Here is a 25,318-nt window from a genome sequence, read left to right on the forward strand (position 1 = left end):
GTGGCAGATGGCAGGACCGGATCCCGTGCTGGGTCACAGATGGTAGGCCTTCTGCCGCGCCGCCCTGTTGCCCGCTGCACACGGCAGGCCTGGCGGGCGGTGGGATGGGGTGGGCAGATCTCGATCGGCCCGGCAGGCGGTGGGGCGGGGCGGGGCGCAGGGCAGGCGGAACGCGATCTGCTGTGCCCTGCTCTGCCGGCCGTCGGGCCGCGCACACGGACTGTAGGCCCCGCCGGCCGCCGGGCCGCGCACACGGACTGCAGGCCCCGCCGGGCCACGCACACGGACTGCAGGCCCCGCCGGGCCACGCACACGGACTGCAGGCCCTGCCGGGCTGCGCACACGGACTGCAGGCCCCGCCGGGCCGCGCACACGGACTGCAGGCCCCGCTGGCCGCCGGGCCGCGCACACGGACTGCAGGCCCCGCCGGCTGCCAGGCCGCGCACACGGACTGGTGGTGGGGCGGGCGGATCGCACTGTCTGCCCTGCCTGCAGTATGCAAATTAGCCTCCATCTTTTTTGGAGGTTAATTTGCATATCACTGATTAGCCAATGGAGGCGTAGCGAAGGTATGGTCAATTACCATGTTTGTCTATTATTAGATAGGATAATGATAATGAAAACAACACTCCTACTAATAATAGCAACATTTACCATCTGAGTGCTTACTGGGTGCCAGGAAGTGTTCTGTGAGTCAGTACTTTCCTGTAGCACTTTCTACAGTGAAGGCAGTGTTCTCTGTCTGCATTGTAAAAAGGTAGCCACTGGGTGCAGGTGGCATGTGAGTACTTGAAATGTGGCAGTGTGACTGAGGCATGAAATTATTAATTTTATTTCATTTTAACAGATTGTGGGCGGGTCATGAGCATTCTCGTGTTTTCATATTACACAGTGTTTTACAAAAATGTTAAAGGCATGTCTTAAAATTAAATACCCATTGCATTTTGAAGTTTTTTGTTACATGTTCTTACAAGTTAATATCTTTTTAAAGTATGATACTTTGTAAAACGTTTTTTGTACTCATTCAATAGAAACTTATCTGGCCCCTGGGTAAAAAGCTAGCAATAAAACTACTGGTGCGCAATGTGTTAAATTAGATTTAAATAACCATATGTGGCTAGTAGCTACTGCATTTAGATTTCAGATTCCTAAATTCTTTATACAACCGAATGATTTAGGCAGAGTTATAGATGAAGAAATCAAATTTCTGAGAGGCTAAGTAACTTGTCCAAGATTACACAGCTAGTATGAGGTAGAATTGGGACTTAATGGTTAAATCCCTTGGTAATCTGGTCTCAGAGGCTGTATTGGCACCTTTTATACTGCAGTCCCACAGACAATGGGCCACAGGCAAAGGACCAAGGTGATGTGTCTGTGTTCTTGCTGCAAAGGAGGCTGAGAAAACGAATTGCTGGTTCTTATCCCAGTAAGGGATCACTCCTAAGGTGGGAAATTCCCCAGACATTGGAAAGATGTTCCAAAGATTCTGGACCAATGAACAGGCTTGGCTGCTCAAACTCTGTTGCATCCACTCTTCTTCCAGACTTAAATTTGCAAACAGTGACAACTACAAAATGCTTCCTGCTAACATTGCTGTCTTTCATAACAGTGAAAAACATGCTCTCTCTTTCCACAAAAGGAGGAAAGAAACAACATCTTATCAGTTACAGTTTCCAAGTCTTGAATATTGGGGCCATGCTTATGACTTTCATTATTGTTTCATAATGGCACCCTATAACTAATGAGCCACCAACTCACTTTTTATAAAATACTAGTGGCCTGGTGCATGAATTGGTGCATGGGTGGGGTCTCTTGGGGTGGCCTGCAGGGATCAGGCCCCAGCTTGCACCCCCAGCCTCGCAGCCCCACAGCCCTGCCTGACACCCCACCTTGACCTGGTGCTAACCCCTTACCTGCTCCACCATCCTGCCTGTGGGGCTATCGATTGGGACAGGGCCTCCCTCCCAGCTTTCTTAGCGCCTGGAAGCCAGGCAGTGGCCCCGCTCCCTCGGTGCCGCTGCTGCCGCCACCGCTGGTCACTGCCGCTGCTGATCAGCCCCCTGCTTGCACCCACCTTAGCCTGGTGCCACCCTGTCACCTGCTCCACCATCCTGCCGTGGTCCTGGTCTTGTTGGGGCCCATTGGGGCCAGCAGTGCCTCCACTGCCACCTGCTGCCACCACTGTGTTGCCGATGCCTCCATGTTGTGCGCTGCCCCCTGGTGGTCAGCGCATATCATAGCGAGTGGTTGAACTCCTGGTCAAACGACTGCCCGAGAGGACAATTTGCATATTAGGCTTTTATTATATAGGATTAGAAGAAAGGGAAAGGGAGAAATCAGTTAAAAACATAAAGATGTACATGCCAAACCAAAGAAGAAATAAGAGTGGATACTTTAGTCTTAACTTTTGCTGTTGGTCCTGAACTCAGTTGGTATTTTAAACTCCCTTTCTCTACTACCCATTTCATGTTCTCTCTGCTCTCAGCCAACTCTGAGCTGGTAGAGGTTTTTATCTGACTATAACACCTGGGCTTTCATTGTTGAGATATCTATGTTCTTGATATTCTGTCTGTGTGGAGTTGTTTCTGACTTCCATTATCTTTTACCAGTAGACATGGCAAAAATCTGGGGGATTCCTACTTCCAGACACACACCTTCCTTTTCTCACTCTATAGCAGCAACCCTATTTACCCTTGATAATGAAGATTCATGGTCCCAGCCAGTTCTGTAACCTCTCTTTTTGTCTGTCTGTTGAGTATCATGAAGAGCTCAAAATCTCTAGGTTGCAGTTTAAGCTTTCAACTCAGTGGAGGCATTGTGAGTCCCTTAGTGAAACCATTCTTTTCTTGGGTGCTGAGACTGTTAAACCAGCAGAACTAGAGTTACAGCCATGGGGACAAATGCAAGTTGGTCATTAGGTGTGATGAGGGGGAGGAGATGTGTAACTAATTCTACCTTTGTCCCCTGGCTCCTTGGCCCATGTGTTCTGGCTGTGGGAGAAACAATGCCATGAATTATTCACATGTTACAAGCATCCTGTGGGCCATCACTCTAACCTCAGGGGGTGGTGTTGCTCAGGTAGCACTGGAACTGAATCTTCAGTAGGTGACAGCATTCTGACAGATCCTCTTGCTGGATGATGGGGTACTTGGTAAGACCAGTAAATCCCACTAGCATCAACCCGTTGCTGTACTTTCTTCACTGCAAAATCTTAAGTGAAATTCTGTGATGATAAGTAAGGCATTTAGTAATTCTGTGATTGACAGAGGTATTTTGGACAGGAAAGGCAATTTCAAATTCAGAATAAGAACTAACATATTGATAGGAACAGAAATAGAATATTGGAGACCAGTTATAATTGTAAGAAATATTAGTAATGCTCTGTTAACCATGGTTGTCTTGTTCTGATTAAAGAAAGCACATTCTAACCTGGCTGGGAGTTGCACGTGGGACCTGGGAGCTCACCTGGAAATGCGGCACATTCTCTCCATCTGGGAGCTGCCTGTTTTCATGGAAAGATTAACAATCTTGTTGCCAAAACCAGAGCTGCCAGCCTTTTGCATGTCACCAGCCCTTTGAAGACCCCAGCCTTTGCATACCTGCAGGCCTTTGAAAATCTCCAGCCTGCATTTCCTGTGAACTGCCCATTTGGCATACCCTTTTGCCTATTTACCATGTAATCTTTGTTCTTCTACCCAATATAAGCAGCTGGCTTATGGTGGGGCACCAGAACAAGTTTTTGTGGATGACCTGCTGCTCTCCCATACTGCCGGCAGTATTGGAATAAACGCTCATATATGATTCAACTCTGTCTCTGCCTAATTGGCTCAAGTAGTGACAGGCAGCCCAGACCCTTTGATTGTCCAGTTACAAAATGACCCCTGAAGTTTGAGAATATATGCCTGAAATCAAGTATGCTTTCCTAAAATTCAGTTGTGGTATAAAAGTTGTTGGAAGCACATGCAAAGCAAAATGAGGTTGAAAGGGGGTTTGAATGAGTTGAAACCATCTGTCACTGACTCAGTATGACCTTGGGCAAGACGCTTAACTGCTGTGAGCTGCCCATTCCTCACGTCTGTAAAATTGGGATAATGGTTCTTGTGTATGTCAGGCTTTGCATCTCTCAGGTGAAAGGTGCTATGCAGGTGCGCAGTAGTTGTTAATAACAACAGTAGGCAGCCTCGTCCCACCCTCCCTGCAGCATGGCCTGTGTTTAAATTGTACAGCGCTTAGGTTGCCTATGAAAAAGGTCCTCACTGTTTACGTTGTGACATGCTCTCTCCTAGCACCTGATAGGTTTCCTTCCCAGCACTCACCACAGTTGGTGGTAGCATATTTGTTTGACTATTTGAATAATATTTGTTTCCTCCACTGGATCCCAAGCCCTGTGAGAACAACAGGGGCCAGGTTAGTCTGTTTGCATTGCATCTCCAACGTCTTTCACCGTGCCTGCGTGGGGTAGGCATTTGGTAAATATTTATTGAATGGATGAATAAATAAATAATGCACATGTCTTTAAATTCTGCCAAAACAGAACAAATTCAACAGTTTGTCACCCCCACCCCCTTCCTGGCCTCCAATATGATAATCTTAATGCTGCATTCTGTGTAAATAGGTGATTGCTATGGCTCCTGTTTGTCCTAGTCTTATAGTGGGGATGGTGCCGTGAGAAATTAGAGTGATTTTCAACAGCATGAATGTTTAGTAACAGATGCACATTGATGGCAGGTTGCCTCACTCAACTGCCATCTGTTAGACAACGGCCTGCTCCACAGGATTGGCCCATTAGGACTAGACCAGTAGCGCTCTCTCGCACTGCGTAAGTTTTTTCATTTTCAACATTTTGCTGAAAGGCTTGAAGGAGGAAAGATGTTTCCATGTCTGGTGGCCACTGCTCACTAATGGTGTGTTACAGCACCTTGGCAAACTGTGAAGTCCATGGGATGTGTGGTAATGCTCAACAAGGAAGTATTCTCTCTTAAGTGTTTTGTCAGAAGTCAAACTAAATAATGGCACAGGGAAACTCACTCAACTATAAAGAATTGGGTCCAAAGAGTTCAGTGCAGGTTGTGCAATGGGCAACAGAAACTGGCATGAGATGAAGGGTATAATTCCTGCTGGTCATCATTAGTGTGTATGATTTTTTTTTTTAAACAGAGCGAAGACAGTATAGTAAACTCTGTAGAAAATGTGATGTGTCTCCCCATGTACATGCAATTAGGTTCTAGCCACGGAAAGCATAATGATTCTTAGCCTGGACATGCCTTTCAATAAAAACGTTACCAAGCCTTTTTGCTGTATAAAGGTGGAGACGGTGTTGGCCTACATAAATTCACCCTGTGCATGACCAGTTGGATTGGTGGTGTGTCAGAAGCCTGGGCCGACTTCCATAAATGTCTCAGTGCTTAGCATATGCCTGGTACCCAACTGGGATTCAGTAAATATTTGTTGAATGAATGTTCTAGGACCAGCTAGGCCATTTCTTCTGGATACCCAGCATGAAAGCTGGCCCCATAGCCTTAGACCAAGCTGACTCTGACTCAGAACTTGGAATTCTTAGTGTACTGAGCAGAACACAAAGCAAATTGCTTATCACTCTATGTGCCCATAATACACTTCCAAAGGCTGTGTGATATCTAAAATATAAATCAGAAAGAAGTCTGAGAATTGCAGTACCCACCCCCCCAAATACTGTGAGTCTCAAGAGTTATTTTGGGAGCCTGACATCTAACAGTGACTCTGTTGGAGAGAGTAAATTCATCTGAGTCTCGGTTCAGTTACAAGAATGACTGATTTTGTGCTAGATTCTCACATGATTCAAAAGTGTATGAATGAGTCAGCCCATTAATAGCTTTAGCTTCTCTGATCTTCCCTTCCAGTGAGATGGTGGCTATAAGGCAATAATGATAATTGGAGGAGACCTTGACTTTGCCCTCTGGCAGTAAAATGACACACTTTGAGTCACTGCATATATATATATATATATATATATATATATATATATATATATATACACACACACACACACACACACACAGTCTTATTTAAAAGAAATAAAGTATATTATCATATAAATATTTGAAAAGTTAGGTTAAAGCATGTTGAAAATAATATGTAGTCTCACTGTGGGTAAGGACTGAGTTCCGCCTTTTATTCTACCACTAGGGGCCCGGTGCACGAAATTCGTGCACTGGGTGGGGGGGGGGGGCGGGGAGTGTCCCTCAGCCCAGCCTGCCCCCTCTCACATACTGGGAGCCCTCAGGCATTGACCCCCATCACCCCTCCGATTGCTGGCTCTACCCCTTGCCCAGGCCTGATGCCTCGGCCAGAGGCGTAGACCCCCATCACCCTTCGATCGCCTGATCGGCCCCTTGCCCAGGCCTGACGCCTCCACCAGAGGTGTCAGGCTTGGACAGGGGACCCCCATCTCCCCCCGATCACTGGCTCTGGCCCCCGCCCAGGCCTGAGGCCTCTGGCCCAGGAATCATGCCTGGGCAGGGGACCCCCATCTCCCTCTGATCGCTTGCTCCACTCCCCGCCCAAGCCTGACGCCTCTGACCCAGGCTTCAGGCCTGTGCCAGGGGACCATCATATCCCCCCAATCCCCGGCTCCGCCCCCCGCCCAGGCCTGATGTCTCGGCCAGAGGAGTTGACCCTCATCACCCTCCGATCACCAATCACCGGATCGGCCCCTTGACCAGGCCTGAGGCCTCCGGCAGAGGTGTCAGGCCTGGGCAGGGGACCCCCAGCTCCCCGCGGTTGCAGGCTCCGCCCCTGCCCAGGCCTAACGCCTCTGGCCTAGGCATCCAGCCCGGGCAGCGGGGACCCGCAGTGGCAGCGGGGGGCGCCGCGATCGCGCGGGCTCTGCCCCTGCCCCTGCAGGACGCCTCTGGCTGAGGCGTCCGGCTCGGGCAGTGGGGACCCTCAGCTGCAGCGGCCCCGAGATCGTGGGCTCCGCTTTAGGCCCAGGCAAGGGACCCCTAGCTCCCGGGACTGCCAGCTTCGACCGTGCCCAGCTCCCATTGCTGGCTCCACCCCTACTTCCTGCTATCACTGGCCAGGGCGGCAAAGGCACCTGATTCTCCGATCATGGCTGGGGGGCAGGGCAAAGGCGGCCGCCTTTGCCCTGCCCCCCAGGTCTTAGCTCCCCCCTGGGTTTCCGATCACTGTCAGTGGCAGGGGGCTTCTTCCTGCTTTCCCTTTCGCCTCCCTGCATTGTGCCTACATATGCAAATTAGCTGCCATCTTTGTTGGCAGTTAACTGCCATCTTAGTTGGCAGTTAATTTGCATATAGCCCTGATTAGCCAATGAAAAGGGTAGCACCGTACGCCAATTACCATTTTTCTCTTTTATTAGTGTTGATTATCTTTTTTCCCTAAAAACAACGAGGCTGAGTTCTTGACAGTCACCTCATTGATATTGCAGTCACAGGAGCATTGGGTTCCATTTCAATGCTCATTTTCAAGTGATTTTGAGCTGAAACTGAGCAGTTGGAGAATTCATGGAACTTTTGGGATTCTGTGTGTGTTTTCCAGTCACTGCTCCATCTTTCTGAAACAGTTCATTAGACAAAGACCTGGGTATTTCGGAGTCAGCACCTCTCTTGCTAAAGTCCCCAGTGACCCGTCACTGAGGCCAATGGACACTTCCAGTCCTTATGAGCTTGATTTCTCCGCAGCATTTGACAGATCCTGATATTTTTCCTACACTTTTGGACATTTTTTTTGGTTGTCTTTTTCACTCTTGTGCTTTTTCTTTTTAGACTCTTCTAGCTGCTTCATAAGTGTGGCATTCTCCAGAGTTCTATTCTTGGTTCTTTTTTAGTTTCTGTGTATTTAGTCCCCTGGTGATCCCATTTATTTCCACGGTTTCCACTGAAATCCGAACTGATTCCCTCCACATGGGTATTTCCATGTCAGTTTGCTGAGCTGCAAACCTGTACATCCAGAGACACACAAAATGAGAACAACAGCAATAGCCGCTACTCATTGCATATTCTCTGTGACAGTCAGCTCTGTGCCTTACTGCTTCATTCATCTCTTCCTCTCAGCCACACTGTGAGGTGAACACTGTTATTATTTTCTATTTACAAGTGAGGGAACTAAGGTTAGATGCATTTAGTAACTTTTCTAAAGTCATTCAGTGAGTAGCAGAGCCTTATTTTTAATCGCAAGTCTAGAGCCCAAGTTTTTGGTCATAAATACTTTGGAATAACATGTCAAAATGGGATTCTTTACTTTCCTTTCTCTCCCCCACACCCATCTTTTCCCATTATTCTCTGTCTTGCTTGAGAGGACCACATTTCATCACTAAAGTAGAAAGAAGTCTGAGAATTGCAGTACCTCCCCCATCCCCACCCCACCCCCCAAATACTGTGGATCTCAAGAGTACTTTTATTTTTATGTCTAAAACATGTTGTTGGCATTAAATAGAGGTTTCACATTCATGGCCTGTGGGCTGATGTATTGTTTGGACTATATATTGTTTTAAAAACAAGAAAATGTCTCACAACAATCTAGATTTCTAACCTTTCTTTAAAAACAGGGCTTGCTCTCTCAGAGGCAGCAGTCATCCAGAGCTGTGTGGCAGCCTCCTCTCACCTGGGGCTGGTGCCTGCTACTCAACACAGCCCTCACCACTTCCTGTTGTCCTACACTTTGGGGGCAGGTTCTCAGATCCTTGCCCAGCCCTGGAGGCACTTATGACACCAGGTAGAGACTATTGCGCTTCCCCAGCAGGTCACCTTCTTCCTTCTCTAGTTTTTGTCCTAGTACTTGAATGATTTTCTCAGCTGAAATCTGTTACTTGCTTTCTCTTAATGTTTTGGACTTGTTTCCCCATTGGCTCCTTCTTTTGCGTCCACAGATATGCTAAGGCTCTGTGCTAAAGTTGGAAGGAAAAGAGTTGAAGCTTCTTAACATTTCTGTATGCCAGAGTTAAACACAAACATGATTTAATTGAATCTTTGCAGCATTTAAGTGGGTATCCCTGGTGCCTAATTAAGAAAGGAGAGAAATCCAAGGTCTAGAACAGTGATGGCGAACCTATAACACGCGTGTCAGAGGTGACACTCGAACACATTTTTTTGGTTGATTTTTCTTTGTTAAATGGCATTTAAATATTTAAAATAAATATAAAAAAATATAAGTCTTTGTTTTACTATGGTTGCAAATATCAAAAAATTTCTATATGTGACACGGCACCAGAGTTAAGTTAGGGTTTTTCAAAATGCTGACACGCCGAGCTCAAAAGGTTTGCCATCACTGGTCTAGAAGCTAGCAGGACTGTCGTAAGATTCATGCACAGGGCGGACCGAGACCTATCGGATCCCAAGATATATGTTCTTTCTCCTTCATCATGTCAACTTCACTTCAAGCTACTGTCACCGTCTATGCAAATAAACTAGTCCCTTTAGCTCTCTCTTGCCCGATCTACTTCCTGCACTCTCTCCTTCCTTTGTCACCAAAATGTATTCATATGTTCACACAGAACTCCCTGAATCTCTTTTGTCATCTCAGTGCAGCATAATTTGGCCTCTCCATAATTCACTTGTTCACCAGCATCATTTGATGGCCTGGACACCAGTGGAATAAGCCTTGCCTGAGCGCAGCTTCACAGGCTGTAAGGCTGAGACAGATCAATAGTTTCCATGCACGGTACTGAGTGCCTAGTATTTAAGTCCTGTGGTCTCTCTTTAGACCTTAGCTTACTTGAGCTCTCTTGTATCATTTTTCCCAAAGAACAAGCATCACTCTATGGAAGTTTTCTCTTTTCTTTCTCTGTGACATTCCTCACTCCTGGCTTTCTTCTTTGCTTTCACATCTGTTCTTTTTCTTCCCATGTTCTCATTTTAAATGTCTTTCTGACCGCCTTCTAATCTCTCCACTGAGATGTTAAACAGGCATTCAGGATTGCCCCCTTTTTCCCCAAGAAAATGTTAGTAGCTAGTTGGTTATATTAAATATTGACTGTCTTAGAGTCATCATCAGTCCCGGTCTTCCTCTCACGAAAAGACTCAGCCATTCTGCTTCTCAAATAGCATTTATAATTGGACCAGGCTGCCAGCCCCTCTGCCATTAGTTAACATACAGCATTAACCTCATTCTCCCTCTCTGTCTGTAGGGCAGCTTATAATACTTTAACCATAGTAATAATTTTTTTAGAAGTTCTCATGGAATTATTGCTTTAATCCATAAAATATTTTAGTGTCTTTTCTGCTGCATTTCACTTGCATAGCCTGGCTCCCAGAGGTGTTTACCATCTGCTCCCATCCACTTTTCTGGTCTCCTCTCCTGTTTAGCTACACTGCTTAGCACATAGAGGGCACTCACTGAATACTGGATGGGTAAGTGGGTGATGCATTAAAACTTGACTTTTTCTCTCCTGAGGGCAGTATGAAATTCTCCTTATGTCTGTGTGATACCTGCTAAGTTTACTTCCCAGTAGTTCTATCGTTTTAAAATTATAGTGGTATAAAGATTAACCATTTGTAAACTATTTAAAGAATTCTGTTTTAAAAATTCATTAATCCGCCCTGACTGGTTTGGCTCAGTGGATAGAGCATCGGCCTGTGGACTGGGGGGTCCCAGGTTCGATTCCGGTCGGGGGCATGTGCCTTGGTTGTGGGCACATCCCCAGTGGGGAGTGTGGGGGAGGCAGCTGAATTGATGTTTCTCTCTCATCATTGTTTCTGGCTCTCTGTCCCTCTCCTGTTCTCTCTGTAAAAAATCAATAAAATATATTTAAAAAATATATTAATCCAATGTATGTGCTGAATTGTGTTCCCCGAAAATTCTTATGTTGAAGCCCTAATCCCCAGTACCTCAGACAGGGCTTTAAATTGTGATTAAGTTTAAATAAAGTCATTGGAATGAGCACTAATCCAATATGACCGGCGACCTTATAAGAAGAGAGAATTTGAACACAGTCACACACAGAAGGAAGACCACATGATGACACAAGAAGACGGCTGTCTTCAAGCCAAAGGGAGAGGCATCCAAAGACACCAACCCTGCTATCACCTTGGTCTCAGACATTTAGCCTCCAGATCTGTGAGAAAATCATTTCTCCTGTTAAAGCCACCCAGTCTGTGGCTCACTAACAGCCTTAGCATACTAGTGTACCCAGTGCTTTAATTCACTGAGGTGTCAGGTCCTGTATCTAGGGCTTTGTCCTTAGGGAGGGGGTGGCCTGGGATCTAATAGATCCTCTCTTCCCCTCCCAAAGTTCTTGGAGGTACTTTAAATTTGTCCTAGAAAATGAGGGCTATCCTTCATGACACTTATGATCAGCCACCAACCAATGGCTTTTTTATTTCCCTCTTGGGATTATGTATCTGTTTCTCTTGAAGATACAAACAAAGCAAGAAACCATTAAAAATATAGTTGATCCCCATATAGTGCATTGTTTTAAACAGATAATGAATTTGATATTTTGCAGGCTCTCGTTTTTAAAGCTAGAGTACAGTAATTCTTTTTGCAATGTGTAGCTATGCCAACTGTAGCATCAGATTTCCAGAGAAGATATCTGCTGCTATGAATTTATGTGCTGTGCAGCAGTTCTCTTGAGGTTCTGGCTGTGGGGAAGAAGTTCTCTGAATCACTAAATTTGGTTTATTCAGGTTTTCCTAGTCATATTTCAGATTGCCATGCTGTCAACCTCAAAATGCTTTTCCCTCTATCTTCCCTCCCCGTTCTCTCCACCTCTTCAGCTGTGGTTGTAGTTAAATTAGGAAAATTAAGTATGTTGAGTGAGTTAGAGACTGTGTTGAAAAAGAACATTTGCATTTACTGACCATCTGCTCAGACCAGATCTTTTCTGATCACCCCAGATTAAATAATAATTTGACTCATTAAAGACCTGGAGAAGGTTCATCTGTATGCCTGCTTGTAGTATTACCATTAACATCTCAGGTGGATGTGAGTCGGTCATATTTTATAAATCCAGAAAAAGAGACTATGATTTCTTTCTGAGAACTCATAATTTATTTTCTATATCCACTTTGAACTCTTCATGCTGCAATCTTGAACTTGTTTCATCTTGTTCTATTTAGTGTAGGGGTAGAGGGTAGTAGTCACCATGTGTAATAGCTCTTATTCTTGAGACTTAAAGCATTAATAAATTGCCTTTCTACCTTCTCTTTTCCAAATTGAGCTTTATTGTTTCTTTAGCCTTACAGGACTTATTTAAAAAAATTTTTTTTAAAATATCTTTTTATTGATTTCAGAGAGGAAGGGAGAGGGAGAAGGAGATAGAAACGTCAGTGATGAGCCCTGACTGGTTTGGCTCAGTGGATAGAGCGTCGGCCTGCAGACTCAAGGGTCCCGGTTTCGATTCTGGTCAAGGGCATGTACCTTGGTTCCAGGCACATCCCCAGTAGGAGGTGTGCAGAAGGCAGCTGATCGATGTTTCTCTCTCATTGATGTTTCTGGCTCTCTATCCCTCTCCCTTCCTCTCTGTAAAAAAATCAATAAAAATATATTAAAAAATAAAAAGAGTATTTAGAAACGTCAGTGATGAGAGAGAATCATTGATCGGCTGCCTCTTGCACACCCCCTACTGGGGATCGAGCCCACAACCCAAGCATGTGCTCTTGAATGGAATCCAACCTGGGACCCTTCAGTCTGTAGGCTGATGCTCTATCCACTGAGCAACACCAGCTAGGGCTTATTTAAATTTTTAAATTACGTATAAGACTTGTCATTAAAGCCTCTCTATGTTTCCACAACTCTCTTTGCTGGTGGGTCCAGCACTGGTAGAGTTTCATCAATGCAATGAGAACACAATCAATTCCTTCACTCTGTACTATAAATATAAATTTAGGCATTTTGATTTTATACTTAATTTTCATTTTTGAATTAGCTAATTAAAATGCATAGCAATTAAGCAAGATTATATCAATACCAATAATTTTTTGTATCTATCTTACAGTCTTAGCATTGCTTCTAACTAACTGGATGATAGTAGATAAATCATTTACCTTCTTTCTATATCATATTATTTGCTTATGAAATTGGAGAAGGTAGGTATCAAGGTTAGATGATCTCCAAGTTATCTTGGAGCTCAGAAAGTGTGGAAGATAACTTGGAAATGAGGAAGCAGAAACAGTGGGTACAGATGATTTTTTTTCAAGGATCTGGACTTGGAGAGAAAATAGCAGGGGAGTGGGCAAGGATTAAAGAGGTTGTTTGTTTTTAAATATGGGTGTAAAGAACCAGTTTAAAGGCTTTGGGGAAAGCACTTACAGGGGAAAGTTTGCTCTGCAGGAGATAAAGAAGATGGAATTCAGAATGAACTTGAGAACAAGAATACAATTAATTCTTTCAAGTTTTCACATTTGAAATTTTTATAATAAAATATTGGGAGGAAAACCAAGAACATAGATTGAGAATTTAGCTTTGAACAGAATAGGAGGCATTTATTCCTTGTTGTTAAAGTCTCAACTTCTTTTGTGAGGTCGCAGCCACTCTCACCTGCTGATGCAGAGGGCCAGAACGGAGGAGTGATGAGAATGGAGGGTGGAGTGGCTGCAGGTGAAGCAGGGGAGGGCACTGAGCAGACCTGGGTTAAAGGAAGAGGTGGTGCTCAGGCTCTGGTGCAGTGGAGCTCACAGCGTTGGGCTGTGTGCCATTTTTCTCCAGTATTTGTGAGGAGAAGGCAAGTTAGGGCCAGTGGAATACTACTCAGCCATAAGAAAAGATGAAATATTGCCATTTGCGACAACATGGATGTATCTTGAGGGTATCATGCTAAGCAAAATAAGTCAGAAAAGGACAAGAACCACATGACTTCACTTATGTGAGATATTAAACAGGAAGCAACAGTGCTGGCTGGTTTGGCTCAGTGGATAGTGTCATCCTGTGGCCTGAAGGGTGCCACGTTCATTTGTGGTTAAGGGCACGTACCTCAGGTGCAGGCTTGATCCCCAGCCCTGGTTCAGGCTCCTGTGGGAGGAAACCAATCAATGTGTCTCTCTCACATCAATGTTTCTCTCTCTCCCCCTCCCTTTCACTCTCTCTAAAATCCAATGGAAATATCCTTTGGTGAGGAGTAACAAAAAATAAAAACAAAACAGAAATCAACAAATGAACAAACAAAACAAATAAAAAACTCATTGACAAAGATAACAGTAAAGTGCTTATCTGGGGGGAGGTTGAAAGGGTAAAGGGGGTGATGGAAGGAGATTGAACTTTGGGTGCTATATTACAGAATTGTACACTTGAAACATATATAATCTTTTTAACTAATTAGCATTAACTAATGTCACCCCAATAAATTTAGCAAAAAAAAAAAAGAAGAAGGAAGCGATGAGTAGATGGGATGAATGATTCCCTCCATTTTTCCCTTCAATCTGTCCTGGAACAAGTCCCAATCACTTTGGTTCTCTAGTGAGGGGGGGTTCTGTTTTCTACCTCATTGTATTTTCATTTGAATGAGATGAAGTAAAAATAATGTTACAAAACTGTGTTATTGATAACATTTAACTAAGATAATTTTATTGTCATTGTCAGGTAAAAGAAGAACGTCCAGAGAATATACCAGATCTAAAGTTATTAGTGGAGAAGAAATTTTTGGCTTTACAGAATAAGAATTCTGATGCAGACTTTCAAAACAATGAAAAATTTGTGCAGTTTAAACAACAGCTGAGAGAACTGAAGAAGCAATGTAAGTCAGCATGCTTTGCTTTGCTTTGCTTTGCTTTGGCTTTTTGAAATTAGGGAACTGACTTGATGGACAGTCCCAGAAAGCTGATTTTATGAAGTTTGCTTATCTGCTTGGCTTGATCCTCTTCCTAAATGGCTTTTTATTATTGTTGCAACTCTGTGTTTTGTCTTAACTTTTGGTTCAAATCAGCCTGTCTGTTTCTGAAAGCCAACAGTTTCCACAAAGTGCTAAGAAAATTCCCTACCAGCTACAGAATTTACACTGTGTTGTCCCCGTGTTGGGGAGGGGTATGGGGGGGAAAATAAAACTGAAAATTATTTTATTAAAATAACAAGGGTGTTTTTCAAATTTTAACTGCTGTGCCAAGCTTTAAAATAACTATACTTGATTCTAGTTTTGTTGCTTTGGAATATAGTAGAAACAATGTTTATTCAGACTATATTTTTTCTTCTCAAATATGGACCAAAATTCTCTTGATCCCTTCTATCTTTGTGATAGTATAAATTCCATGTGATTTTGAAATTTATTGCCTTCCTAATCAACTTTATGGTACTCAGGTTTTTTAATTAACAATTTTTATTTTAAGATGAGAATGGGGAAAATGATTTATTATATGAAAATGCGTTTTGTAGACATATTTGCCAGAAGCAATACATCTTTTCTACTCAGTGAAGTACACATATCCTTGTTTTCTTTTTTTGCCATGAAATTCACATACCGATTTTATGTAATTTGATTGTTTTTACCTTGGCATCAGTTGTCTTTTTTTCTTTTTGGCTTGAGGCACTTTTATTGCTTAAAGAATTGAAGAGTGGAGTAAGTCACTTTTTTAAAAACTTAAGTTTCACATCGCCTTCATTTGCATACACATGGAACAAGAGGAATGTTGTATGATACGACATACCAATTTATGACTTTATTTTGTACTAAATATAGGGATTCGTATTTTGAAATAGGCTTTCTTTTAAATATAAGCATTTTCTTTAAGTTGATGCTGAGATCTCAAAACTAACTGAGGAAGCTGGCTTACTTTCGTCTATTTTACAGATTAAGTTTCACAATTTGAAATGTTTTGCAATCATGGTGAGACTTTTGCTTTTACTGTAGATTTAAACAGTAAGCATTTCCCCACATTTTAAGGCTATTTTCTGTTCTTCATTGAGCATCACAACTACCAAAATCTTTCCAATATAATTTGCACTGTTGCCCAAATGAGTAGTAATCCCCTAAACAGGTAATAATTTGCTAGTGGCTTTCTGATTTTAAAGATGGTAGTGAATTTCAGTTTGGGTGTTGTTCAAAATAGCCAGAAGTGTTTTATTTTACTAGTTGGAGCCAAAATCACAAATTATGGCAGATTTAGTATTTGATTATAATTCCTTTTTTTTGAGTATTTTATAATGCAGGTTGAAGATAAATATCCTAAAATACAAACTTCTTTTTTGGTATTTACAAAGTTATTATTCCATAAGAGATTTTTAGAGTCATATACTTGTGGCGAAACACTTTCTAGTTAATGTATAATTCAACAAAATGATTAATGTTGGAAATCGTAGTTATTGTTTAAATCTCTCTAAAATTCGGGTTGGGGTTTGGGGGGTGGACAGGATTCCCAAGGCCAGCAGTACACATCATTTGGATAGACAGCTCAATCTTATGACAAAGTTAATTTATATCGAAAGAAATGCTTCCCTATATAAGGTTTCCTTATATGGTAACACTGGAAATAAGATCACTTTTCTTCTTATTTTCTAAAATATTCTTTAAAAAAATTTAAATCTCAACAGAACAAACCAAATGTTAATCCTCTCTTAAAGATGTTGCAAATACAATTGACAGTGCATTATCATTGGCACTGCCAATAAACTGGCATCAGGTCTGATGAATTTTCTTTCTTTAGATTTCAGGCTGCCCTGAGGGCTCCCACAGTTTTTGCGGGGCCAAGTCAAAGGGTCTCTGATTTCTAAAGGAGCCAGTGAAATCTGTTTGTTTTGAGCTATGTTCTCATGGAGGCAAGGAATCACAATACCTTTTTTTTAAGATTTGAAAATACAAGCCAAGGAGGCATCGTTGCATCATGTTGCCTGTTTTGGCGAAGTAAAAGCTGAAGTGTGTTTGTGGGCTGCACATTTCTGAAGGTCCTTTCATGAAGATGGCCACCTTGCCTTCACCAATTCATTATCCAAGAACATAAATTGCATGGGATTAAATTTTACCAAATCAGGATCGAATCAGAGAAATGCCAGAAAGCTCTTAGGTGGGGAGAAGTCAGGATGGAGACTGAAATCAGGTGGTCTGTCTGGTGGGTGGAAGTGCCGCAGGAATGAGTCAACCAGCCGTAGTCAGCAGTTAGTTCTCAAACTGTCTGCTCTCAAGATCCCTTTACATTCTTAAAATTACTGAGGGCCCCAGAGAGCTTTGGTTCACATGGGTTATAGCTACTGATACTCATCATGTTAGAAATCAAAACTGAGGAATTTAAAATATAATAATCCATTTAAAAATCTATAATAAACCCATTACATGTTAACATAAACAGCTTTATGAGTATCTGAAATATAATAATGCATATAATAATACCATAAAGAATTAGTGAGAAGAGAGACGTTGTTTTACATTTTGGCAAATCTCTTCAATTTCTGCCTTAATAGAAGGCAGCTGGACCCTTGTACTTGTGTCTGTGTTCAGTCTCTTGTCATTGATAACACGGAGAAAATCCGGCCTCACAGTCACACACAGGGAGTTGGACTTGTTGACTGGATCTTGTAGACCACCAGAAATTCTCACTTTGAAAATCTCAGATCCAGGCCAAGGGTCCATGAACTGCAGCCTGTGGGCCGAACCCAGCCTGCCTCCTGCTTTTCTGTGGCCTGCAAGCTAAGAATGGCTTTTTAGTTTTTAATTGGGGGTGGGAGGTGGGGATCAAGAGAAGAATCCTTTTTTTGTGATATGTGAAAATGGTATGGACATTCAGACTCTAGTGTCCACAAGTGAAGTTTATTGGAATATAGATACATTTATTTACAGATCGTCTGCGGTGCCTTACACTGCAATGCAGAGCTGTGTGGTGTCTCAGAGACCATCTGACCCACAAAGCTCATATTTATTATATGGCCTTTTTCAGAAAAGTTTACTTACCGCTGGTCTCAACCATAATCAGAAACAACGGCAACTTTGTGTTCCAGGTGTGTTTTTTTAAACCTGAGTTTTTTCCATAAATACCATACATTTGTCTCCATCACTCAGAACACTTTGAGTTGATGTTCTGAGATAAATAAAAGGCAGAGTCCTGGTACTGGGAGAAGACAATATATACACACGTGAAATAATGTGAGAAGCTTGAATGGCAGTTATCAAATGAAAAGCAAAGAAAGGATGTCAGAAACAAATGTAATACAATGTGGGACCTAAATGCAGAGAGTCAGGGTAAGGAACGCAGGTTTTACCTGGGTGGCTTGTCTTGCCAGACAGTTGATAGGGGCTGCCTGGAGCTGTATTTTCAAGAAGATTCTGAAGCTGGGTTCAGACCCAGCAGGACAGAGTGTGTGAAGGATTATGGTGGGAAAGAGGCAGTACAGATACCTAGTATTTACCATCCCTAGAATGCAAGCGTAACAGATACACTCTACTCCTTTGAAGATATGATTACTCTAAAGGTAACATCCTTCAGTAGCACATGGTATTTTTTTAGTAGTTACTTATGTCTTATGGGTATTACCAGGCATTAGATCCAACCTCTTTGGACAAATCATTTTATCCCTGGGTACCAAGTATCCTGTATATTAGAGAGATTATGTCTGCCCTATTTACTTCTCAGGATTATTACTGAGATCTAATGAGATAGTGGATCTTGGTAGCCTCTTAAAGGCTTACTTTAGATTTAAGTTATTATTGAGAAAGAGCTAGAACGGCGTAGTGGGAAGAATATGAACTTAGCAGCCAGAAGTCCTTGGTTTGAGTCACTTAATGTATAGCCTGGTCTTCCTACCGATGTCACCCATTTTTCTGAGTTCTAATTCTTTGAGTCATACAGAGCAAGATTGTCTGAAGATAATGTGTATACTTCTAGACAAGATGACTATGATGGTGGTGGTGATGATAACTGAGTTAGGGAACAATTTCGCAGAAAAGAATTCCATTTTCCTAAATGATAATCATGTTCTTACTAACCCAAGTTGTGAAATAAACAGTATGATTTGGTTTAAGGCTTTAAGATGTAGTCAGACTTTTTTGGATGAAATTATTTTAATTTATCTAAACAATATGTTCAGGTAATGTTCTCTCTTCCTTGCCTTTTTCACTTACACTGTCTCCACTATTGCAACCTATGATTTTCTGCAATTTTAACATCAGGAAAACTTAATTAGAATGTGCCTACACCTCTGTATAGATTTCTCAAGCCATTAAGCAATCTTTCTGGCATCCTTTATTCATTTCCCTATTATATGATTAGCAGGCATAAGAAGTTTTAGTGCAGGTCAGCAAGGCAGAAGTTAAGGGCATCAGACAAGAATTGGTACTTAGAAATCTTCAAAATATAAGGGCTTCACTTTGTGGCCAGAAATAGAATTGACTGTGAATCTGAGATCTTTAGTATTAAAATAGCCTCATATAAAATGTCATTTTGTTGCTACTTTTAAAGGTTAAGAATAAAGAAGAACATGCCTTTTTAAAATGCAAATATGCTAATTTGAAGATGTTCATAGATTTAATCGTAGACATGTTTGGGTCATATGTGAGAAATGCAGAAAATAAGATATGGAGATATTTGAATCCATGAGTGAATCTTAGAAATCAATTTCAGTGACAATAACATTTGGTATATATCTATATAAATTTATACTCTAATCTTTTAATTATATGGACTCACAAATTAACTGTGTACCTTCCCCTTTAAGCATGCTCAATCTAGATCTCAAAACTGATAAAATAGGGTGTGGCGATTCACTTCCCTCAAGGATCCCATTAATAGGGAGTTCCTTGGGAACGTGACATGCCTTCACTTTGCTGTTCCTAATGGGGTGCTTTCCCTTTCCTTAAGCATCTATTCAAAACCACAGGTAGTTCCTCCGGGGCTGGGCCTTTTGTGTTTTGCTTACTGCTATATTCCTTGAACTTCAGCGTGAGATCTAGACACATAGCATCTATAGCCCAGGTCCTTGGTGTTCACAAGAATTTTCAGACCAGAGACTTGAGATCTCATGCCCTGCCTAAAGGAGACACTGCCACCATGCCAGTCTGTTGTTGCTGGCATGGCCAGATCTTCAGGTTCATTTGGAAAACCCAGAAATCTAGCTGATTGGTTAGCAGATTTTCAAAACACTGTGCAAACAAAACAATCAGTTTGTGACCTTTGATTTAACCTCATAATTTAGTGCCTTGTTGTACACTTAACAAGGGACATTAGCATTAATTTGGCCAATTAACAGTAGATTATAATTTCTTCAGAGAAAGGGATGGTTTTGCTTTCAAGATACTTCAAAGTAAGGCCATAATGTGCATTCTGTGTCATTTGGGAATGCAGAGTGGAAGCCTCATGGGTTCTGTGGAAAAGTAGATGGAGGTTTTGTGGTGAGGAGACATGTGTGGGAGCCCCTAACCCAGATGCTGATGGACACTGGGGAAGATTATAGAGAAGATTCGCACCTTTGCAGATTGGGAAGGTGTGTGTGAGTTTTGAGACCTGGAAGAAAAGAGATGAAGACACAAAGGTAGTGAGTGCCAAGAGGGAAAATGTTTGGCTGTGCCTGGAAGTATGTTGAGTGCATTTAAACTGGGCAAAGTGTTGACCAACCTGACTTAATCCTGATATATCCTCCCACCTCTAAATATCTCTTTTCCTACGGTGTTTCTGTCCATCCAAACACTGTGTATTGCTGGTTGGCAATTAACCAAAACCCAAGATCCTTTAAGGCAGGAATATAGTTCTTACTCATCTCTATATTCCTTTTGTTCCTCACATAACCAGAGTTCAGATAATATTTACAGAACAGAATTATTAACTAGATAAAGAGGGTCAGAACCTAGTTAAGGAGTCTGGTGCTAAAACTCCTTTTCCCTTCAGTAATTTATCATCAGTAAAGAAGAGAAGAAGAGGAGGAGGAAAATTAGCATTTATAGGGTTGGGATCTGAAAACAATCCTTTAAGTTGCTCAAAAAAGTCAACATAATGATTTTGTGTACACAGTCCTCTACAGTGATGTGTTGGTGCAAATGGATGGTGTATATAGCAACAGACAGTTTTTTAATAACAGCAGCGTGTGCTCCGGAATTGAGGATGGCTCACTTCAAATGTGACTGCTTAGAAGAATATTTAACAAAATTTATGAAAAATTCAGTTTTCTTGTTCTTCTATAGACAGTTTTGTCATCTCTGTGGCCCTCAGTTGGTCTTCATTTTATTCCTTGATATTGATGAAGCCATCACCATTTGCCTGCTCTATGATCATAATTATTGGGAAATGCTAAAAACCATACATTTCACAACAGAGATTGACCTTTCAGGCTGGATTGCATCCCTGGCCTGAGGACATATGCTCATTGAGTGAAATTCTGTCCTATGCAAATTTTTTGTTCCTTGTATATTTGCTTCTATCCCTCTTCCTCTTCTCTGAGTCAGCCTCTGACTGACTCTTTTCTGTGTCTCTTTCCTTCTTTCCACTTTCTTGGTTTCTCACTCCATACTCTTTCTCTTTCCCAAATGTCTTTATTTACATCAGTGAAGCTAAATGGTACCCTTCCCACCTTAATGATGAAGCTGCTTCAGAGAAGTACAGTGATATTTCCAAGGTTATGAAGCTAGTATATCATTGAACCAGCAGACAGGAAGTGCCAGCGATAGAGGCGGGCATCAGGGAGGGTTGTGACTATCCTCCTCCTTCTGTTTTATTTTATTTAATTTCCAGAAATGTTTATATTTTAAAGCAGGTTGGGCACCAAATAAGTAATTGAATAAGTGAAGAAAAATAGATTAATGCAAAATAGATTGATTCTGTCATGTTGGAATTTTAGTCATGGCCTTAAACCAGTAGTCGGCAAACTGCGGCTCGCGAGACACATGTGGCTCTTTGGCCCCTTGAGGGTGGCTCTTCCACAAAATACCGGCTCTTCCACAAAATACTGACTTCTGCGCACGGGCCACGAAATTTCAATCCCACTGTACATGCGCGCCCGCATGTGGTATTTTGTGGAAGAGCCACACTCAAGGGGCCAAAGAGCCGCATGTGGCTCACAAGCCGCGGTTTGCCGACCACGGCCTTAAACTATCAGGGAGCTCCTTTGTGGTGAGAAATTAGCTTTTCTATATGCCCTTTATAATGAGCAATAAAGATGTCAGTCTACTCAGCCTTCACCTTAGATTTGCCCTAGTCCAAGGGTGGGCAACTTTTTTGTGAGTGCGTGTGCCAAAACCAGCAAAATCTCTGACTCAAAATTCTTCTGCGTGCCAACCCTAATTTTTTGAGAACATGTTGTGCCTACTTGATATCTCTTAAGGTGTACGTATGTGAAGAACCCTGAAGAAATAATAAAATTCATTCGAGTGACAAAAACACAGTATATGATGATGAAAAATACATTTATTTTTAATGTATACATGTACACTGATAGTCAGAAAGAAAACTTTATGACTCCGTTTGATATTATCAGTGGGACTTTTGCTGCTGCATCACTGATGACAGAGATTTTTTTTTTTAAATATATTTTATTGATTTTTTACAGAGAGGAAGGGAGAGAGATAGAGAGTTAGAAACACCGATGAGAGAGAAACATTGATCAGCTGCCTCCTGCACATCTCCCACTGGGGATATGCCCGCAACCCAGGTATATGCCCCCGACCGGAACCGAACCCGGGACCCTTCAGTCCACAGGCCGACGCTCTATCCACTGAGCCAAACCGGTTTCGGCGATGACAGAGATTTTATATCAGGTTTATATTTCGTGACCTTCAGAGATATGCACAAGCTACTACTTTCATCTGTCAGGCTACTCCTATTATGAGACTTAACAAAATTCATCACTGAGAACAAAGATTCACAAGCGTATGTGGATGAAACCAAAACACTGGTCGGATCTAGGAAGGCAGGGAGAGTTAAGGCAGAGGCATAGAAATTGCTCTTCCCCTCTCTTGTCAATCCATGTCTATGGTCTTTAAGATAACTTGTTATGTAAAATTATTTATTTATCTAAGATGTACCTGCCCTAGTCCTTTTGGAAATTAGTAATAATAAAAGTAATATCCAGGCTTTGTATGGTGCCTAGTCCACATGGTACTTAATGAGTGCTTATTGAATTGATGAGTAACTACAGGCAGCATTGATTTGAGTGCCTACCTGTGCACAGCATATGGAGCTTACATTCTTTATATTATTGTTGATTTCTCACAACCCTACAAGGTAACTATGCCCATTTTATAGATTAGAAATATGCAAAGAAAAGTCATATAACTTCCCTGAGTCCATAAGTGCTGAAACTCAAAGCTCATGTTGTTTCCCCCATACATATTATACCAGCTCTTAAAAACACTCCCATGTGGTCCTCTTTTCTCTCAATTTAGGTGTTTCTTTCATTTCTTGAAAAATTGATTTGTCATAGGGCTCTTGAGTAGAGAACAATTTATTTGGGCCTCCATGGATCTGCCTTGATGTACTCCGATGACAATGAGAGACTTTCTTGCTGGGTCACTTCCATTCAGAAGTCAGGGGTAGGAGTCATATCAGACATTATGTAGTGGCTTATTACTGTGTGCCCCATCTTGCCTTCGAAGTAGCCCCTAGAAAAACACGTAGTTGTTTTATAGGTAAAGTCTCGTTTTATAGGTAAAGACATGAGATTCGTAAAAGGTAAGTGGTTTGCTCAAGGTCACAGAGGAAGTTGAGAGAGACTTAAAACTGGGCCCTCCTTTTCCAGATCCTATGGTTTTGGCATTACCAAAAAATTCAGTAAGTAATACGTAAGAATGCTACTTCCGGTGTGAATAGTTGCTATGTTATGCCAGAGAGGAGTGGGATATTTATTGCACTACAAGCTTAGAACAAATTCCATGAAATTTATTTCAAACGTAACAACAATAACCCCATGCAAATACACCATCTCTCATAATCTTTGTGACATCAGTGTGCAGGAGAGGAATGCATGAAAAATGCAGGTTCTGTTTTTAGCAGACTGGGTCCTGGAGGTGACATATTTGCCCTGTGTCTCATAGTCAGGAGATCACAGGGATAACAAATTCGTTCCCAAGGAAAGGGGAAGCTTTAGAATGAGAGATGGCTATAATTAAAGTTATTAGGAAAGAAAGGTTCAGTTATCAAGGGAGAAATGAGTCAGCAGCAAGTTTAAACACAAACTGTGAGCTGTGGATGTCTTGTGGTGGCTTATTTTGAGAGAGTGTGATGCCATCGGTCCTCAGAAAGCAACCTGAACCTGGAATAGGGAGGCAGAATCATATTGTCCTGGGATGATATACATCATACTTCAGAAAATAAATATCTTGTCAAGTTATTCATTTCTGAGCTTGGAAGGATTTAAGTTTCATAATTGTTAGATGCATATAATGGGTGTCCTTTTGTAGTTGATACCTCTCCCCCTTTTTCAGCCTCTGGAAACCAGTGTTTTGTTTTCGTCTCCATCATTGTAACTTTTCCCAAATGTGACATACATGGAATCATACATTAGACAGACTTTTACGTGGCTTCTTTCACTGAGCAGAATGCATTTGAGATTCATCCATAGTGTTGCTACTATCATCAGCTTGTTGCATTGTGTTGCTGAATAGTATCTCATCCTATGGATGTACCATAGCTGACTTATCTAGTCAGTAGTTGAAGGACATTTCGGTTGTTTCGAGCTTGGGGGCATGATGACTAGAACTGTTGTAAAACAGTCATGGTTTTTATGTGAATGTAAGTTTTAATTTCTCTTGGGTAAATATCCAGGCATGGATGGGATTGCTGGCTCGCATGGTGAGTATATGTTTAACTGTAGGAACTGACAGGCTATTTTCCAGTGTGGTGTACCATTGTGCATTCCCTCACCAGTATTTGGGTATTTGGGGTTCGTTTTTTCATTTTAGCCTTTCTAATAAGTATGCAATGGTATCTCACTGTGGATTTAATTTACATTTTCCTGATGACCAGTGAAGCATGAAGTTCCTATTTTAATTTAAAATTTTCAGATAATGTTCATGTTTTTCCTATTTGTGCATCTTCTACACATATAACTTAATTCATTCAAGAAATACTTAAGAGAGTCTGCAACAGTGGTTCTCAGAGTGTGGTGCCCGCCAGCAGCAGGAGCACCACCTGGAAACATTGAAAATGCAGGTTTTCTGGGGCCACCCCAGACCTTCTGAGTCTGAAACCGTCGGGGTTGGGCTGAATTTTAACAAGTCATCAGCTGATTCTCATAAATCAGAGTTTGAGAGCCATTGGTTTACAGTTGTGGCGCTCACCCATCGCTTGATATCTAGTGAACTATCACTTGATATCACTGTGAACCTTAAAAATAAAAATGAGAGCACCATCCTCACCTCCAGAGATTCAGATTTTGTTAGTGTCTGGTGGGGCTCTAGGCATTTTCTAAGTTCCTCGGGTCGTGTTTATATACCGTCAGGGTTGAAAATAACTAACCTATTAAGGGTCATTTAGCGCGGTATTCT

The 25,318-nt window shown here is 42.0% G+C and overlaps 1 protein-coding gene across 1 annotated transcript in view; it reads left to right on the top strand.

Moving 5' to 3' along the window:
* Positions 1 to 25,318, top strand: part of NSMCE2 (NSE2 (MMS21) homolog, SMC5-SMC6 complex SUMO ligase) — a 223,153-nt gene that overhangs the window by 71,336 nt on the left and 126,499 nt on the right. Inside the window, exon 4 of the mRNA XM_081111432.1 lies at positions 14,512 to 14,665. Within this exon, the coding sequence (XP_080967558.1) occupies positions 14,512 to 14,665 (154 nt within the window). The remainder of the gene's footprint in view (positions 1 to 14,511; positions 14,666 to 25,318) is intronic.

This window comes from Myotis nattereri (assembly GCF_964212035.1).
Source record: "Myotis nattereri genome assembly, chromosome: 17".
Taxonomy (NCBI): domain Eukaryota; kingdom Metazoa; phylum Chordata; class Mammalia; order Chiroptera; family Vespertilionidae; genus Myotis; species Myotis nattereri.